The 20525-nt window shown below is 41.2% G+C and overlaps 2 protein-coding genes across 3 annotated transcripts in view; one reads left to right on the plus strand and one right to left on the minus strand.

Moving 5' to 3' along the window:
- Positions 1-1776: 1776 nt before the first annotated feature.
- LOC122555211 (protein FAM162B-like) lies at positions 1777-15647 on the minus strand. Its single transcript, XM_043700971.1, has 4 exons — positions 15347-15647; positions 12617-12725; positions 7754-7862; positions 1777-3196 (listed from the first exon to the last, which is right to left on the minus strand). The coding sequence occupies exons 1-4, from the start codon at positions 15495-15497 to the stop codon at positions 3095-3097; spliced, it is 471 nt and encodes a 156-aa protein (XP_043556906.1). The 5' UTR covers positions 15498-15647; the 3' UTR covers positions 1777-3094.
- Positions 15648-15670: 23 nt separating this feature from the next.
- The window catches only part of mix23 (mitochondrial matrix import factor 23), a 25207-nt gene continuing 20352 nt past the window's right edge, over positions 15671-20525 (plus strand). The window contains exon 1 of one of the 2 annotated variants that reach the window (XM_043700973.1): positions 15671-15981. In XM_043700973.1, the coding sequence (XP_043556908.1) occupies positions 15931-15981 (51 nt within the window). In that variant the 5' untranslated portion in view covers positions 15671-15930. The remainder of the gene's footprint in view (positions 15982-20525) is intronic. The other variant, XM_043700972.1, reaches the window with a different exon arrangement.

The following is a 20525-nucleotide window of genomic DNA, read 5'->3' on the forward strand; positions in this document are numbered from 1 at the left end:
CATAAAACCCAGTAAATTCTTAATGAACTTAAAAGCACAACTAATACTGTGTGGGTGGTACAGTGGTTAGTACTGCTGCCTCACAGCGCTAGAGACCTGGGTTCAATTCCCGGCTCAGGCGACTCTATGTGGAGTTTGCACATTCTACCCATGTCTGCATGGGTTTCCTCTGGTGCTCCAGTTTCCTCCCACAATGTGCAGGTTAGGTGAATTAGCCATGCTAAATTGCCCTTAGTGTTAGGTGAAGGGGTAAATGTAGGGAAATGGATCTGGGAGGATTGAGCTTCGGCGGGTCGGTATGGACTTGAAGAGTCTGTTTCCACACTGTAAGTAATCTAATCTAATATCAATATACACAATATAGATTAGTCAGTTTCCCCAGTGTTCCCTTCACCCAACTCACATTTCACTTGTCTACTGATTCCACAAATGATTAACTGTAAAATGATCAATCAAGTCTCAGATTTAAAAAGTCAGCCAACATATCTAGCAGCAATTTTTTGGAAATGACATTCAGTTCAAGAGTTGAAATATTTAGATTTAGCTCCTCTCTCAACTTGGCTAATGCATAATGAAACTTTCTCAATCAAACTTTTTACTAAACCAACAATTTGTCAAGCTTTTTATCTTATCAGGATAGTGTATAAAAAACACCCATGTAAAGGGAAAATATTTTATTGTTGAGAGGAGAGTATTGATTGGTTAGTAAGTGGACACAGGCAGAGATTGCTATGGAAAAAGCACAAGTTAGCTGAGTGGCAGTTAACTACTAAGCTTTGTTCAAATTCCAAACCAGGCAAGTTGACACTGGTCAAGGCATTGCTCTAAAAATACATCCAAGTAGTTACCTGTTTTGTTGAGTTGAAACAGGTGCAATGCATGTAAATGTTCTGTCTGCAGCGAACAGAGTCAAGTATTAACATATAAAGCTTCCAGTATAGGCCAATATAATACTATGAATATGACCAAAAGCGCACATTTTTGTTAATGTAATAGCACATTCAGGATTTTTAATAAATATTGTTCAATTGCAGAATCACTTCTAATAGTGAACAGTTTGGAGTTTGTGTGGACTAACTGGGTAACTTGCCAATGTGTGAACTGCTGAAGGGGTAAAATCCACTGTTCTTTGGAAAGTACAGCTTACATAGCTAGCATCACAATGGTATTGAAATTCACATGCTACATTATGCATCTTATGACCAGAAGAACATGCTTTTGACTTGGTGCAACAGCTTAATGACATCATTCTGCAAATGTGTTGTAGCAAGATGAAAAAGTTGCTCAAACATCTGGGATGCCCCAGGACAGAAGATTTGAGTGCAATGGGCAGAATCTCTAACAGTAATTGTGGTGAATCCAAGCAAAGGTATTAAATTTATTTTCTTTAGATTCTTATTTCCATTTGTAATGAATTATTTTAAAATCTGTTAAAGTAATTTACAATAACTCAAAGCTAAAGCTCCTTTGCAAGGCTGTAGAGCCTGTTATACACTACATTTATGTAGTTCTAATCTAGTACACCTACTATTTGATAGCTGTTTATTTTGTGATATTTTATTTAACAAGCTAAAACCCCTGTCAAAAGCTGAGCTAGTGTAAATTGATAAAGCCATTGAATTATGCTTCCATAATTTTCACTTTAAGTATTATGACTGGCAGAAAGTGCACTGGAAAACTCAACTTCATGAGCTGTTCCATATGTGTAAATGTCTTAACATGTCAATATTTCTTTATTACTGTTTTGATTAACAAGAACACAAGACTGACCAGGACTTTTCATAAATCTAAAATGTTTATTACAGGCAAACTTAAACAAATTACAGTTTAGCAACAAATCTACCATGCAAATGAAATTATAATCCCTCGAATCTGTAACATGCACATCCAAGACTGTAGAATTGAATGGGTTGTAGATTCATCTAAGAACTATTGTCCTGATACTTGAAACTCTGGTTTCTTTTAAACCACTACTTTTAGCTTCAAGCTGCGACTTGTACTAAGCAACAGCCACTACTACTACATCCTTGCAAACCCCTCCTGCCAATGCCCACAGCTTCTGGGTGTCAACCTTTTTTAAAAAAACATCTACTGTCTCAGCCCAAAGGTTGTTGCTAGGTGATGGCAATAGTTAGGCCTAGACAACCCTAATGGATCTGCCTATTTCCTCAACATTAGTTTACTTGCTGTGTTTCTTCCCCCCCCCCCCCATTTCCTTTTGACTTTCCAGTTCCAACAATGCATGATAAGTTATTTGCAACCCAATATCTCAAATTTCATAATCTAAGTATATGCATTCCTAGCAACTGTAGGATGAAAAATGCGATCATGCTAGGAAGGGTATGGAGGGATATAGGCCAGGTGGGACAAGACTGGGTTGGGATATCTGGTCGACATGGACGAGTTGGACCAAAGGGTCTATTTCTGTGCTGTACATCTGACTCTATGCTAAGAAATCAAAGGGCTAATCACTCCACAACAGAACACGGCAACTATAACACAAGGTCTCTTGCACCTTGTCCAGTGTGTCGTGCAAGTAAAAATACAGTATTTTGAACAGATAATTATGATTTAATATTGTGGAAATAAGTGATTAAAATTACAAACGTGAATAGGTGAAATGTCAATTTTATTTTCTGATCCGGAAAAATAAAGATAAACAGCAGATATACTCATTATTGGCTGATATCATACAATGAAATTTGGCTGATTTGTAAGGCCCAAAGCAAGTTGATCAGTTTAATGAAATAGAAAGCTCTAAGCAAAAGATCTAGCAAGTGCAAGGCATAGTACTTCCTAACTGAGATTACTTTTTTCAGAAGTGTAATCATGTGCAGAACTGGGCTCGAGATAATTATACTGCAACTGACTTTTCAATGTTAATTATTCAAAGATCAGTAGATAGCATAGTAATTCCATAAAACTTGGAGCTGCAGTTGTCATATTTCATAACCAGTCATAAATCAAAAGTAACTTGGGAAATAACCGGTTACATTGGAACTTAGAGGCACAGTATTTTGTCTTAATTAGAGTGTTAATACAGCAAAAATATGTATCACCACATTAATATTGGAATAGCCGCCTCCATATTGAATCACTGTCTTTTGGCATCTTCTGCTTCCTGTCGATTCTCCTCTTTCCACCTGGCTTTTTTTGCCATATTGATAGCTGTCAAAGATTCATGTCTATTTGCAGCCTGCAGTCAAAGATGGAAAATAAAGTTGGTGCACTCAGTTTTAACTAATCAATATATTCAGCCTTTGAAATATTCAATGTTTGAGTTTAATAGCCTCAGTGTTAGCATTACTGTGATTGAGCCACATCGTAAAACTTAATTTGAATCTTCAAGCATATGCACCAGTGTCAAAGTGAAGAACTTTGAAAGGGAAACAATTTTTAAATTTTTGATCAAAACCTGCTCATTTACGTGATCTTTTGCAATACACTCCGCCACAAACATTATCCACTTGAGGCAAGATATCAAATTCAGTGATTTTAAAGTTACCATTCTGATCAATATTAGAAAAAGATCCACAGTAGAGTTCAGCACTGTATACAGAAGTGCTGATTAGCCTGTCTTACAAAGTCATAGAGATGTAAAGCACAAAAACAGACCCTTTGGTCCAAATAGTCCACGCCGACCAGATATCCTAACCCAGTGTAGCCCCACCAGCCAGCACACAGCCCATATCCTCCCAACCCTTCCTCCTCAAAGTTTTTAGCAAAATAGCAAGGATTAATAACTTTTGTTCTATCCTGGTTGGTTTGCAATGCAGAGTGACGCCAGTGTGGGTTCAACTCCCATTACCACAAAGGATTCTTCTCCTCTTGAGGTGTGGTGATAGTCAGATTAAAGCACCAGCAGGCATCTGAACATTAGCTCTATGGTCTGATAAGGCTATGGTAACTTTACCTTAACTGCACACTTCAAAACCACCCCCACTTCCTTATGCTTTTCTGACTGCATTTGATTATCTTAGCCTAGCACGTGCTTCATTACTTGAACGTCCAGCTTTGAGTCTATAGATTATAGATAGCTGCTATTGATTACCCACAACACCCTTCAAATGCTCAGGTTTAAACTAAGTGATTGGTCCATGATGCACAGCAGTAAAATCACAGTACACTGTGGTAGTGATTGGTCCCACAACCTGAAGACAGACTTTGGGGTGTGAGGGAGTGGGCTTGCTCCAATTACTGCCGCATTGGCCTGAAGTTGAAATGCTACTTGAATGGTGTTTCAGAACTTCAATGGAGTGGGGAAGTGGTGCCACTGGAGGCCAGCCCAGTTTGAGAAAATTTCTACCACCCTAAGGGTTAAAGAAAAAGTTTTCCAAAGATCAATTAATTTCTAGTACTTAGTCATCCAAAACATCTGCTGCTATTTCATCTTAGCAATTGATAGTGGAGCTTGAAAGATTTTTTTAGTTTTGGGATATAGGCCACTCACTGTTGAGGAAAATAGTATTTTCATGTGAAGGTATTGGCACAAAGTTTGAATTAACCAACATGGCTAAATAACTACAGTAGATTCTGAATCAGTAACTTCTACATTAAATTCTTATAAAAGTGATGAAGGTTAAAGAATACACAAGATGCTTGCAAACTGAGGAGCAGAGTAGTGTGGGGTAACACCTAAAATCCCATTGTGTTCTTTAAATTTTTTTAAAAAGTTAGTAGCCAGAATCATAGTGCATAACAACAGACCCTTCAGTCCAACCAGTCCATGCTGAATAATCCAAAACTAAACTAATCCCAGCTGCCTGCAATTGGTCGATATCCCTCTGAACATTAACTGTACCCACATATGCCACTTCCTTGGAAGATCATTTCGTACACTAAACACCATTTCAAAAAAAATTGACCCTCACCTCTAAGGTTAGAGGAGAAAGATTTTAAAAATATGTTCCATAAGCTTAATCCCCCAGCCTAGCAAAAAGACCTGCCATTCACATTATCTATATTTGTCATGACTTTAAATCTTTAAGGTCACACCCCTCTTAAGCTCTTACACTCCAGTGGAAAAAAGTCCCAGACTATCAACCCTCTACTGTAACTCAAACCCTCCATTCCCAGCAACTTCCTAAATCTATTTTGAATATTTTCCAGCTTAATAATATCCTTCTAATAACAGAGACCAAGACTGAATGCAGAACTGCAGAAAAGGCCTCATCAATTCCTAACTTAATGGTCTGAGCAATGAAGGCAAGCATGCTAAACACCTTTACCACCCTACGTATGTGATGCAAATTTCAGTGTTACGTACCCAAATTCTTAGGTCTGTCCTACAGTGCTACCCAAGGCCCTACTTTTAAGTATCAGCTTCATTTGTTGTGCCAAAATGAATATGCCCATTGACCCAATTGTTTAAGATCTCTTTGTAATCTTGGATAACCTTCTTCACTGTCCACTAAAACTACCAATCTTGGCATCATTCACAAACTCATGCTTTCTATGTTCTCATCCAAATAATTTTACATTAATGACAGACAAAAGTGGACCCAGAAGCGATCCCTGTGGAACACCATTGGAAACTGGCCTCTGGCCTGAAAAACAATTTTCTATCATCACTCCTGCCATTAAACCAGTGTTGTATCCAATTAGCAAGCTCATATGAATTAGTTTACCATGCAGAACTTTGTCAAAGGCTTTACTCTAGTCCAAGTAAATTATTTGAGCTATAGAGAGAGTTTGAATAGGCTAGGACTGTTTTCCCTGGAGTGTCTGAGGCTAAGGGGTGACCCTATAGAGGTTTATAAAATTATGGGTCATGAATAAGATAAATAGACATGGTCTTTTCCCTGGGATGTGAGAGTCCAGCACTGGAGGGCATAGGTTTGGGGTGAGGGGAAAGATATAAAAGACCTAAAGGGGTAACTTTTAGGCAGAGGGTGGTACATGTATGGAATTAGCAGCCAGAGGAAGTGGAGGCTAGTACAAATGCAACATTTAAAAGGCATTTGGATGGGTATATGAACAGAAAGGGTTTGGAGGGATATGGGCCAGGTGCTGGCAGGTGGTACTAGATTGGGTTGGGATATCTGGTCGGCATGGATGGGTCATGAATAAGATAAATAGACATGGTCTTTTCCCTGGGATGTGAGAGTCCAGCACTGGAGGGCATAGGTTTGGGGTTAGATGCTCTGCATCTCTCCGTCTACTACTCTGCCCTCAATCATCTTGGTTACTTCCTCAAACTCCGGTTTGAGAAACATTGTTTGCCCTTGCACAAAACCATGTTGACTATCCCTAATCATTGCTGTTCAAAATGTATATAAATCTTATCTTTCAAAATCACTTCCAACAACTTGCCTATCACTGAAGTCAGAGTCACAGATCTTTAGTTTCCAGGCTTCTCTTTACATCTCAAAGGGTACAACATTAGTTACTTTTCAACTAGTCATTTGGCAACTCACCCGTATTAATAAATGTCAAAGATATTTCTGCAAAGGGCCCTGCAATTTCCTCCCTAATATCCCTCAAAGTCCTGGGATACCTTGATCAGGTAAGGTCCCAGAGATTTATCGACCTCTATATTTTCAAAGACCTCCAGCACTCTTTGGTAATGTTCATTTAATGTCTCTCCTGAGGTTTAATACAAATACAGCCTCTGATCTTGAAGGGGCCCTACTCTCTCGCTCTTAATGTATTAATAATCTCTTTTTGGATTATCCTTAGCCATGGCAAGTAACCTTCTCATATCCTCTCTTTCCCTTGCTGATCTCCCTCTTAAAAGTTCTGCTACACTCTCTATACCACTGGAGAGATTCATTTGAATCCAGTTTTATATCTAATATGATTTTTTTTTATTCCTGACTCTAACCTCTCTCTTCATCCATTTATTCTCAAATACTACCAACTAGTGGGTAGTACTGGTGTTTCACTAAACAGGAAAGTAATTCTGAACTCTCATCACACTTTTGAAAGCTTCCCACTTATCAATGTCCCTTTACCTACAAAGTCTTCTCTAATCAATCTTTGAAAGTTCTTTGTCTTATGAAAAACTTTAATTTTTATGGAATGCTGTTTTTAAAATAAATTATGATCACTCAGCCTAAAATGTTTCCCTATAATCACTTCAGTCACTTGCCCTATTACCCAAGAGCCGGTCAAGTTTTGTTCTTTCTGCAGTAGGAATATTTACAAACACAAAGGTTTTGATGGTGAGAAATTTACTTTTCCAAATGTTGACTGGGACTGCGTAAAGTCACTGATTATTACAACCTTATTATTATAAAGCTCACTGATATTACCTAGCATAGTGACAAAACGTTCAAGAACAAACCCATCAGCTCAGTGAGCAAACAGACAATCTGAACTTTCTTATTCTTGCATATATACAAGATCTCTCTATATATTTGTTCCTCAATTTCCCTGACTATTGGGGATCTACAGTACAATCCCAAAGGGATTTTTTTATTTCTAATTTCAATCCATATTCCCACATATCTGTTCCTTTCCAGTACAGGTGAAACCCACCCTCTGAACAAAATAAGCAATTGGAAAAATTTGAGTCCTGCTACATGAGAGGCTTAGGACTAGTACAAGTACTTTAAAAACTCAATTTATTCAATTGAGAATAAATCACAACCAACTATTCACATCATATGGTATTTTAAAACTTTTATGCCTAAACCAAATCACATGAGCCAAAACAAGTACAATTATTGGTTGTGTCACTGACAGGCTAGGTATAAGGTAAAGAAAACTGAACTCTGCCAATTCTGAACAAGCTAATAAGATTTCCCCTTACCTTCTTCCCAGAGATAATTGTCCCAATACAGGCCACAATTGTCACGACCACCATTATATAACTTGCTTTCACTCTCATCTTGTTCCTTGCAGCATCAATCATCTCAAATCTGAAACAAATTACGTCAGTTTATCCACAAACCTCATTATCTATCATGATGTCTTTAAATTGAGAAGCATTTCTTTAGAGAAGGCTGCTTTATCAGAGTAGCTTAAGCAGAGATAATGCATAGTGTAAGAAAGGAAAAAGATCTTAATCACAAATAGAGGACTGTGGAAAATACAGATAGCAGGTTTGCACAAATTGAGGCAAGTGATATTATTCCATTCTCAACTTAGAAGATTTCACTAGATCCCTAGAAATTGAAATTCCATGTCAAATTTTAAGAACTGCCAACTTAAAGGCTGCACTGATTTTTTTTAATGCTGCAAAATGCTAATGATATAGTAATGGAAGTCTTGCACTTAGGACCTCAATACATACATATTATCCCTTCTATTAAAGATTAACAGACAAAGAGAACCTTCCTGTGAAAAGTTTAGTACACTCTCTGAAAGGTAGACCTCATCGGTGATAAAATGATTGTGATATTTTACTTTTGGAATTGAGAAAATACATATCAACTATTTCTGGAGAGGAGGAAGGTCAGAGTAACCCTGACAAGTTGCTTTATTGTTGTGGTTCTGTTCGCCGAGCTGGAAGTTTTTGTTGCAAACGTTTCGTCCCCTGGCTAGGCGACATCATCAGTGCTTGGGAGCCTCCTGCGAAGCGCTTCTTTGATGTTTCCTCCGGTGTTTATAGTGGTCTGTCCCTGCCGCTTCCGGTTGTCAGTTTCAGCTGTAGTGGTTGGTATATTGGGTCCAGGTCGATGTGTTTGTTGATGGAGTTTGTGGATGAATGCCATGCCTCTAGGAATTCCCTGGCTGTTCTCTGTCTGGCTTGCCCTATGATAGTAGTGTTGTCCCAGTCGAATTCATGTTGCTTGTTGTCTGCGTGTGTGGCTACTAAGATAGCGGGTCGTGTCGTTTCGTCCACAAACTCCATCAACAAACACATCGACCTGGACCCAATATATATACCAACCACTACAGCAGACAGCTGAAACTGACAACCGGAAGCGGCAGGGACAGACCACTATAAACACTGGAGGAAACATCAAAGAAGCGCTTCGCAGGAGGCTCCCAAGCACTGATGATGTCGCCTAGCCAGGGGACGAAACGTTTGCAACAAAAACTTCCAGCTCGGCGAACAGAACCACAACAACGAGCACCCGAGCTACAAATCTTCGCACAAACTTTGAAGTTGCTTTATTTCTGTTTTTAAATTAGGTCTCCCAAATAGAATGTCCAGCTTTAAAAAAAATTGAATAGTATGAAACAAAAAGGCTTTGTGAATAATATGCAAAGGTTTTGGTAGTGCAAATTACTTTACATTTTGACAATGATATCTGGGACTAAATTATTAGGCACTGGTAGAAAATTATATCACCAAATTTAAAACAGTACAGGGTGTGCTTAAGGGGAAGTTGCATTTAACTAGTTGGGAGTTCTTCAGAAGTAATAGTCATAGAGATGTACAGCATGGAAACAGACCCTTCGGTCCAACCCGTCCACGCGGATCAGATATCCCAACCCAATCTAATCCACATGTAATGGAAAGCATTGAAGACGCTAATGCTTATGAGGTCGTAAAACTGAATTTCAGGGGCACTTGATACAGTATTAAGATTTTTAGGAAACTTGTAGGTCATGTTATAAAAGCAATGGTAAGATGGATACAAAATGAGCTTAGTGATATAGAAAACAGTGTAATGGTCAATTGATATTTTTGGGGCTGGAGAAAGTATATAGTTCAGTTACCCAGGGACCCTTTGTTATCCTGATATATATGAATGATTTGGATCTTGGGTGCAGGGGATATATTTAAGTTTGCAGACGACATTAAAGTTGAAAGAATTTGTAAACTGAGGAGGATGGTGTGAAATTCCAAAAAGGACGTTGACAAGTTGGTGGAGTGGGTAAGAGGTGGCAATTGAGATTCGATGCAGAGAAATGTAGGGTAATACCTCTGCATCCAGTCTATTCAGCCTGATCATAATGTGACATTCCAAAGATGTCCCCACTTATTCTTTGAAACTCCAGAGAATCCAGGCCCAATCAACCCAATCTTTCCTCCGAAATCAGCTAGGTGAGCCTTTGCTGCTCTCCTAAAAACAAAACTACACTCCGTAGTCCAGGTGTGGTCTCACCAAGGTGCAGTACAATTGCAGTAAGACTTCCTTGTTCCTCTACACAATCCTTTTCTTACTGCATTTGTAAGCTTGCTTTCACTGGTATGCAAGGACAGTGTAAGTAAACATGTCCCAATCTATTCCAATTTAAATAATACTGCTAACATTGTTATTTACAATGAAGTGGTCAAATTCATGTTTATTCATGTCATGCTGTGTATTCATTTCTTTAAAATGGCTCCAAAGCCTCTTTTTACATCCTCCTTACTGCCAAGTTTTGTGTTTAGAAATTTTGGAAATTCTACACTTCATTCCATCATCCAAATTTATGATGATATTTTTGATACATATTATAAATACGTGTAGATGTGGTCCCGAAGTACAGATACCTGTGGTATTCAGTTTGTCACCACCTTCCACTCCAGAAAAGACTTCATTTTTCCTAATGTTTCCTGTCTGTTTAACCAATTCTATCCTTACCAATATTTTACCAACATAGAGTCATAGAGATGTAGAGAAACAGACTCTTGGGTCCAACCTGTTCATGCCGACCAGATATCCCAACCCAATCTTGTCCCATCTGCCAGCAGCCGGTCCATATCCCTCCAAACCCTTCCTATTCATATACACATCCAAATGCCTGTTAAATGTTGCAATTGTACCAGCCTCCACCACATCCTCTGGCAGCTCATTCCATACACGTACCACCCTCTGCGTGAAAAGGTTCCCCCTTTGGTCTCTTATCTTTCCCCCCTCACCCTAAACCTATGCCCTCTAGTTCTAGATTCCCCAACCCCAGGGAAAAGACTTTGCCTATTTATCCTATCCATGCCCCTCAATTTTGTAAACCTCTAAGATCACCCCTCAGCCTCTGCTCCAGGGAAAACATGCCCAGCCAGTTCAGCCTCTCCCTGTAGCTCAGATCCTCCAACCCTGGCAACATCCTTGTAAATCTCTTCTGAACCCTTTCAAGTTTCACAACCTCTTTCTGGTAGGAAGGAGACCAGAATTGCACGCAATATTCCAACAGTGGCCTAACTAATGTCCTGTACAGCTGCAACATGACCTCCCAACTCATTTACTCAGTACTCTAACCAATAAAGGAAAGCATACCAAACGCTGCCTTCACTATCCTATCTATCTGCGACTCCACTTTCAAGGAGCAATGAACCTGCACTCCAAGGTCTCTTTGTTCAGCAACACTCCCTAGGACCTTACCATTAAGTGTATAAGTCCTGCTAAGATTTGCTTTCCCAAAATGCAGCACCTCACATTTATCTGAATTAAACTCCATCTGCCACTTCTCAGCCCATTGGCCCATCTGGTCCAGATCTCTTGTAATTGGAGGTAACCCTCTTCGCTGTCTGCTACATCTCCAATTTTGGTGTAATCTGCAAACTTACTAACTGTACCTCTTGTGTTCGCATCCAAATCACTTATGTAAATGACAAAAAGTAGAGGGCCCAGCACCGATCTTTGTGGCACTCCACTGGTCACAGGCCTCCAGTCTGAAAAACAACCCTCTACCACCACCCTCTGTCTTCTACCTTTTGAGCTGGTTCTGTATCCAAATGGCTAGTTCTCAGTGTATTCCATGAAATCTAAGCTTGCAAATCCATCTCCCATGGGGATACAGTAACTTAATGAGAGTCTTTATCCAAAGTTTTCTGACATATCACATGCTGGCTCTCCCTTTTTGTAGTTACAGCCTCAAAACTCCAGTAGGTTTGTCAACAGTATTTATCTTTCATAAGTCAATGTTGACATTGCTGTTAGTATTCTAAGGTAATAGATTCCAGCATTTTCTCTATAAGATGTTAGACTAACTAGTCAGTAAGTACTTTTTTAAAAAAAAAATCCCTGTACAATCTTTGGTCTTAAACAATTCTTTTCCCATTTCAGTCCACAATAAAAAGACAGTCTTTACACTTGTCATTGGGTCAAAATCCTGGCACTCTAACAGCACCTTGGGTGTTCCTATGCCACGTAGGCTACTGTGATAGAAAAGCGTGACTCACTACCCCCTTTAAGGTAAGAGAAATTGTAATAAATGCTGGCTTTGCTACCAGTTCTTAACGTTCCATGAACAAATAGAAAAAAAATGCTTGCACCAAGTTGAAAAGCAATTCTATTGAAAGATTAGGAATAGGTCTAAAATGACAGCACCAATACACACACAAAATCTCATACCTAACAAAAAAAAACACTAGAAGAGACTCCCTTCAGCACTTGCCCCCACAAAGGCACTAAGTATTTGATTGTGTAAAGCAAAAGAAACTCAACTCTTCCAGTACATTTGGCCTCTGCACTACACAGTTAATATTTATTACTTAGGGAGAATGCAGTTTGTGAAACTGGAGGGACTGCTGAAACGCTTGTGATTTCTAAGGAAGTGGAGTATGCAGTGAGAGTGGTCATATATAAGGAATGGCCTTTTAATCTGCATTACTGCAGCAGAGTCAAGGGAGAAGTTCAGTATAGAAGTGACAGTAGAAAGAATCTTACCATTTGTTTTCAGCTGTTGTTTGCACAGAGGATGATTTAAAAAAATTGTTTACCAAGGAAAGTAGTATCAACATCCCAATTTAAAAAGTCACCAACCAATAGGATCCCATACCCGTTTCATCACTTACGAAACCGCAGCTGGTATATCTGCTTCTCGTTTGAATCGACCACTCCACACCAACATCTTTTTATCAAAACTTGAGGGTTTGTATCCTGGCAATTTGAAAGCTGGACGTCCTGGAAAAAAAAACAATATTTTCATGGGTCACAATTTCCTTGTAAACGAGCTTGCATTATACAAAACTTGTAGACTATTTAAAATGTCAAAATACATGCTAACTTCAGCTCAGCGATATATTCTCAACTTGGAATCAGAAGGTTGTGGGTCAAGTTCTGATACATTTAAGTATATAAAATCTAGACTAACACTTCAATACTGAGGGAGTGCTGTCAGAAGAAACATCTTTAGGTCTCATTTAGTATTTTATCTAATGTCTTCTCAAATGAATGCAAATACTTCTATTCAAAGAGTAGCAGTGTCCTGGTCAGCAGTTATTTCGCAACCACTGTCAGAGTACTGTTATTTTCTGGTTATTTCAATGCTATTTGTGGGACCTTACTAAGTGCAAAGAGGAGATTTACCAGGATGTTGCCAGGAATGGAGGGTTTGAGTTATGTAGATAGGCTAGGATTTTTTTCATTGGAGTGTAGGAGGTCAGGAGGGTGAACCTTCAAATTATAAAATTGAGAGGTCTGGATAAAGTGAATGGTAAATTATTTTCTGTAGGGTGGGGTCTTTCAAGACTAGGGGGCATATTTTTAAGGTGAGGAGAGATTAAATATGACCTAAGCAAATTTTTATTAAGTGTGGAATGAACTTCCAGATAAAGTGGTGGATGCAGGTACAGTTAGTGTTCAAAAAACATTTCAATGAGTAGATAAAAATATTTGGAGGAATATGCACCAAGTGCAGGCAGGTGGGACTAGCTTAGTTTGGGATTATGGTCAGCATGGACTGGATGGACCAAAGGGTCTGTTTCTGTGCTGTCTGACTATGATTGCAGTGTCTCTAATAACACTAACACCACATCAAAAATACCTCATTGGTTGTAAAGCAATTTGTATTTCTTATCCTTAGGATATCATCATGTAAATGTGAATCCTCTCCTTCAGTATAGATGTTACAATTTCAAGCCTGATACAGATAACTTTTTGGTTTCTGTTCTTTCCCAATAGCTCACCCAAGTCACTCAAAGTTTACTTTCATAGCACAACATAAGCGTTATCTGGGGGTGTGAAGATCATATCTTTATTACATGGTGGACACTACAATTCTTACATGTAACAGCACGTTGATCTAAAAAGGTCTGAGTCAAAAATTGCTAAGTCAGTCCTGGAACTACTCCCCATTTACACTTTGCACACCTCCACCACATGAACTTCCTCTGGGGAAGTTGGACCTACAATAAGCAATATTCAGACTCCATGATTTTACCAGATGAGGTCTGGTATATTTTTAAACTTCCATTTAAGACAACTATGGACCATAAAACAAACTTCCATTCAACGTCATTGCATTTTATCTTAGAATTTTCAGTAATACAATAAAGGTGTGCCATGTTGATTGGGCATAAGAACTTTGAACAGAATTTAATTTTGTTTGTTATCCTTATCAGAAGTGCTCAATCTGGGCCTCTTGTATTCTATCCCACTTCACTTAGCAAACTTTATCAATTGACCTTGAATACGTTTCCCTCTATTGTATCTAAGCACTTTTAAATGAATATTACTTGGTGGGTATGATGACCCTGTAGGAAGAGTGAGGAGTTGAAGGCGTGAAGAATAAAGGAGGGTTTATTCTAGAATATTGTAGTTTTGATTTATTTATTGTCATATTTTGTTCCAAAGTAGTAAAAAAGTATTGTCTAGTGTCACCACTTTCTAGTTGAAACTTTATTGCTGGAACAGCACAGCAGGTCAGGCAGCATCCAGGGAACAGGAGATTCGACGTTTCGGGCACATGCCCTTCTTCAGGGCATGTGCCCGAAACGTCGAATCTCCTGTTCCCTGGATGCTGCCTGACCTGCTGTGCTGTTCCAGCAATAAAGTTTCAACTTTGATCGCCAGCATCTGCAGACCTCACTTTCTCCTCACCACTTTCTAGCCCCATCTTAAAACATTAGTCTGTGTTTTGATTTACTTACTTGAGAGGTAGAAGAAAGAAATAAAAACATCAAGATCTAGAGAATCAGCTGTTGAATTATTTGCTGCAGAACTTCCAGCCTCTGCCTTGGTGACATAGCCATATAATTTCCATAACTGATCCACTTCAGTTTCTGGCCAGTGTTCACCTTCAGGATGTGGATTTAATGATTAGGTTCTCTCGCTGCTGCAGACCTGGTACTTGTGCATCAAAAAATGCTATTTGTTTCAGTACCTGAGAAGTCAGAAGCATTGCATAAAGTGCTGCAGCTTCTGGACATCTGAAACACAGAGTCTGGCAGCATTTATGGAGAGAAAAAAAACATAGTTAACGCTTCAAGTTTGTATGACTCTTCAGATGACGAAGTCGAAACAGACTCAAAGCGTTAACTGTTTTTCTCCCTCTCCACAAATACCTACTGAGTTGCTCTAACATTCTTTGTGATTCTGGAATCTCACAGGAGAAAGATCAAGCAACTGAGTTCGGTTGGGCCTAAAACATTAACCTGTAGATACACCTGTAAAAATGTCCTGCAGAGCGGAGAAGACTAATATCAGCCCCAGTATCCACATCCCCGTTATTCCTTGACTCGGGCCCTCTGATGCCACGCCGTGTCCACCCCTCTGGTGTTCCTGACCCCGGGCCCGCAGCTTACCTTCAGGCTGGACTCTGGCCGGCGTCGCCGGGCCTCCCCCCTGCGGGGATTTCCCGTCCCCGGGTTTGCTGCAAAACCCCTGCAGCCGCTCGCGGTTGGTTCTGAACGCCAGGCTCAGGCCTCCGGCCACCGAGCCCGCGTAACTCCACATCCCGAGGCCGCACCGCCTGCCCACGGCGGACTCTAATCCCCTACTCCAGAGGTCACGGGAGCCCAGCCTGCCATCGGACCGGTGTTTAGAAGGAGCCGGGGTAGGCCCGCCTATCCATGCGAGAAAGGGGCGGATTTTTGAAGGAAGGAGACGAATAGAATCGAGTTTTTTTATCGAGAGGGAAATAGATCAGATTTAAACCCGTGACTGGTTACTGGCAAGCAACTTCCTCGGCGGTACAATATGTTCTTGTATCATATTTTTTTTAAAAATTCTCAGTCGGTTGATAAGTAGCCGCCCTCTCCCCGGTCCGCGCGCGGGCGGTGACGCCCCGCCGCCGTCTCTGGGGTTTCTCTTCCCCCTCCATTGTCTTGTTCCATCAGGCGGTGCGGCGGCCAGCCCTCAGGCCGGAGTCCTCGGAAGCGGCGGCAAGATGGCGGCGCCCAGTGAGGAGCTAAATTGTCAGGATTTCTCTGAGTTCCAGGTAAGGGCTGGGAGAACGGCAACGGGGAAGGGGATGGGAACTGAAGAACGGGCCGGGCTGAAGGGCGCTGCTCAGCGGCCCGCTCGGAGGCGGCTGGTGTGCTCGCTGGGAGGGTTGCGTCCTTCAGGAGCCCCCTACCCCAATCCCATGGGCAGCAAATACCCTTTGGGGAGGTTGGCGGGAAGGTCGGGGTCTGAGTCGAGGACTGAGGGAGGGCATTCGACAGCAGCAGCGATCAAGAGCCGTCGCCAATTCTGCACGGTCCCGGCCAATGTCCAGGGCTTTTGGACTTTGTCTTCCCCCGATTCGGTTCAGTGGACTCTGCACAACTCTCACATTTCACTTTTCGATCCACGGTTTCATGAATGTAATACTTGTCATACTCGGAGTTTTCACAACGTGGAAAGAGGCCCTTTGGCTCATTGTGTTCGTTGGTTTTCATCTTGAATTGGCAGTTTTGTGAAATGTTCTGATGAGTACAAATTTCGACAAAATGTGCCCTTTTTCAGAAGCACTTACTTCATTTGCACCACATCATGTTTTTTGCTTTCGTGGTCTGCTCCCTGGAAAGTACGTTTACCCATTACAGCCACCAAAAAAGTAGAAAACGTTGTTTATTTAAATTAACTCAGCAATATTAATGTTCAGTTCGGTTTACGGGGCTACGTGTGCTGCCGGTTAGCTGTTCAAGAATTTACAGCAAAACCATTTGCTGCTTCCTGTAGATATCCTAATGAATACTGTGGTAACAAAGTGTCTTAGCCTTTCTCACAACCACTGGACATTGTAGTAATTGTATTGTGAAGCTTCAAGAGATTACCCAGTCTGGGGAAAACAGATGGAATAGTTGTTACTTTCCAGTTTAAAATTTTAATGAAGCAAAGGACTCCAGATTCATGTGAGCTAGTGCTATGGACCCAAATGTGATGCATTCCCAGGCTGCCTATGTGTGGAGCTGCAGGAGATGGGGGAAAAAATGAACGCGTATTTTACTAAACAAATGTTTACTGTATACAGAAGATATAGAACGTGGGGACATAAATAGTGGTATCTTGAAAATCTCCATATTACATAGGAGATGGTGCTGGATAGCTTAAAACGCGTAAAGGTAGATAAATCCCCAAAATCTGATTAGATCATAGATGTACAGCATGGAAACAGACCCTTCAGTCCAACTTGTCCATGCTGACCAGATAGCCCTACCTAATCTGGTCCCACCTACCAGCATCCGGCCCACTTCCCTCTAAACCCTTCCTATTCATATACCCATCCAGGTGCCTTTTAAATGTTGCAATTGTACTAGCCTCCACCACTTCCTCTGGCAGCTCATTCCATACAAGTGAAAAAGTTGCCCCTTGGGTCTCTTTTATATCTTTTCCCCACTCACCCTAAACCTATGCCCTCTAGTTCTGGACTCCCCCACCTTTGGGAAAAGACTTTATTTATCCTATTAATGCCACTCATGATTTTATAAACCTCTATAAGGTCACCCCTCACGCTCTGATGCTCCAGGGAAAACAGCCCTAGCCTATTTAACTGCTCCCTGTAGCTCGAATCTTCCAACCCTGGCAACATCCTTGTAAATCTTTTCTGAACCCTTTCAAGTTTCACAACATCTTTCTGGTAGGAAGGAGACCAGAATTGCATGCAATATTTCAACCATGGCCTAACCAATGTCCTGTACAGCCGCAATATGACCTCCCAACTCCTGTATTCAATACAGGAGTTAGGTAGGGCTATCTGGTCAGCATGGACAAGTTGGACTTTGGCAGCACGGTGGCACAGTGGTTAGCACTGCTGCCTCACAGCGCCTGAGACCCGGGTTCAATTCCCGCCTCAGGCGACTGACTGTGTGGAGTTTGCACGTTCTCCCCGTGTCTGCGTGGGTTTCCTCCGGGTGCTCCGGTTTCCTCCCACAGTCCAAAAGATGTGCAGGGTCAGGTGAATTGGCCATGCTAAATTGCCCGTAGTGTTAGGTAAGGGGTAAATGTAGGGGTATGGGTGGGTTTCGCTTTGGCGGGTCGGTGTGGACTTGTTGGGCTGAAGGGCCTATTTCCACACTGTAATGTAATCTAATCTAATCTAATACTCTGACCAATAAAGGAAAGCATACCAAACGCCGCCTTAACTATCCTATCTACTTGTGACTCCACTTTCAAGGAGCTGTGAACCTGCGGTGCAAGGTCTCTTTGTTCAGCAACACTCCCTAGGACTTTACCATTAAGTGTATAAGTCCTGCTAAGATTTGTTTGCCCAAAATGCAGCACCTCACATTTATCTGAATTAAACTCCATTTGCCACTTCTCAGCCCATAGGCACATCTGGTCAAGATCCTGTTGTAATCTGAGGTAACCCTCTTCGCTGTCCACTACATCTCCAATTTTGGTGTCATCTGCAAACTTATTAACTGTACCTCTTATGATCGCATCCAAATCATTTATATAAATGGCAAAAAGTAGAGGACCCAGCACTGATCCTTGTGGCACTCCACTGGTCACACGCCTCCAGTCTGAAAGACAGCCCTCCACCACCACCCTCTGTCTTCTACCTTTGAGCCAGTTCTGTACCCAAATAGCTAGTTCTCCCTGTATTCCATGAGATCTAACCTTGTTAACCAGTCTCCCATGGGGAACTTTTTCAAATGCCTTACTGAAGTGCACATAGATCACATCTACCACTCTGCCCTCATGAATCCTCATTGTTAATTTTTCAAAAAACTCAAACAAGTTTTTGTGTGTGGGAAATCATGTTGACTTTCCAAATATATATACATCCTGTCCCTCAGGGTTCCCTCCAATAACTTGTGCACCACCGACGTCAGGCTCACTGGTCTATAGTTCCCTGGCTTGTCCTTACCACCTTTCTTAAACAGTGGCACCACATTAGCCAACCTTCAGTCTTCTGGCACCTCACCTATGACTATCGATGATGCAAACATCTCAGTAAGAGGCCCAGTAATCACTTCCCTAGCTTCCCACAGAGTTCTAGGGTACACCTGATCAGGTCCTGGGGATTTATCCACTTTTGTGCATTTCGAGACATCCAGCACTTCCTCCTCTGTAATATGGACATTTTTCAAGATGTCACCATCTATTTTCCTACATTCTATATCTTCCATGTCCTTTTCCACAGTAAATACTGATGCAAAATACTCATTTAGTATTGCCCCCCCATCTCCTGCAGTTCCACACAAAGACCACTTGCCCTATTGTCTCTCTAGTTACCCTTTTGTCCTTAATGTATTTGTAAAAACCCTTTGAATTCTCCTTAACTCTATTTGCCAAAGCTATATCTTGCTGAGAAATTTGTATCATCAATAGTCACCGTGAGGTGCCGAAGACTGGAGGTTGGCAAAAGTGCCACTGTTTAGGAAAGGTGGTAAGGAAAAGCCAGGGAACTGTAGACTGTCGAGTCTGACATTGGTGGTGGTTAAGTTGTTGGAGGGAAACCTGAGGGACAGGATTTACTTGTATTTGGAAAGGCAAGGACTGATTATGGATAGTCACCATGGCTATGTGCATGGGAAATCATGTCTCATTAACTTGACTGAGCTTTTTTGAAGAAGTAACAAAGAGAATTGAGGGTAGAGTAGTGGACATGGTCTCTGTAGACTTCAGTAAGGCTTTCAACAAGGTTTCTCATGGTAGACTGGTTAGCAAGGTTAGATCACTTGGAATACAAAGAGAACTAGCCATTTGGATACAGAACTGGATCGAAGGTAGAAGACAGAGGGTGGTGGTGGAGGGTTGCTTTTCAGACAGGAGACCTATGACCAGTGGAGTGTCATAAGGATCGGTATTGGGTCTGCTGCTTTTTGTCATTTAAATAATTTGGATGTGAACAAAGAAGGTTAGGAAGTTTGCAGATAACAGAAAAATTGAAGGTGTAGTGGACAGTGAAGAAGGTTACCTCAGAGTTGGTACCTGGGACTTCGATATTGTGGCTATTACGGAGACATGGGTAGGACAGGGACAGGATTGGTTGTTGCAGGTTCCAGGGTTTAAATGTTTTAGTAGGGTCAGAGGTGGGGGTAAAAGAGGGGGAGGTGTGGCATTGCTTGTCAAAGATCGTATTACAGCGGTGGAAAGGACGATGGATGAAGACTCTGAGGTAGTTTGGGCTGAGGTTAGGAATAGGAAAGGTGAGGTCACCCTGTTAGGAGTTTTTTACAGGCCTCCTAATAGTCCTAGAAATGTAGAAGAAAGCATTGCGAGAATGATTCAGGAGAAGAGTGAAAGTAATAGGGTGGTTGTTATGGGGGACTTTAACTTTCCTGATATTGATTGAGAAAGCTATAGCTCTAGTTCGTTAGATGGGTTGGTGTTTGTCCAATGTGTGCAGGAGGGTTTCCTGACACAATATGTAGATAGGCCAACAAGAGGTGAGGCCATACTGGATTTGGTTCTGGGTAACGAACCGGACCAGGTGTTAGAATTAGATGTAGGTGAGCACTTTGGGGACAGTGACCACAATTCTAGTGATGGAGAGGGATAAGTGTACACTGCAGGGCAAGAGTTATAGCTGGGGGCAGGGAAATTATGATG

Source organism: Chiloscyllium plagiosum, chromosome 12 (assembly GCF_004010195.1).
Source record: "Chiloscyllium plagiosum isolate BGI_BamShark_2017 chromosome 12, ASM401019v2, whole genome shotgun sequence".
Lineage (NCBI taxonomy): Eukaryota > Metazoa > Chordata > Chondrichthyes > Orectolobiformes > Hemiscylliidae > Chiloscyllium > Chiloscyllium plagiosum.

Coding starts and splice junctions, on each gene's coding strand:
- LOC122555211 (XM_043700971.1), bottom strand. CDS start 15,497: ATGTGGAGTTACGCGGGCTCGGTGGCCGGAGGCCTGAGCCTGGCGTTC. Junction 7,863..12,616: donor GATATACCAGCTGCGGTTTC/GTAAGTGATGAA, acceptor AATTTGTTTCAG/ATTTGAGATGATTGATGCTG. Junction 3,197..7,753: donor CAATTATCTCTGGGAAGAAG/GTAAGGGGAAAT, acceptor CTTTGACTGCAG/GCTGCAAATAGACATGAATC.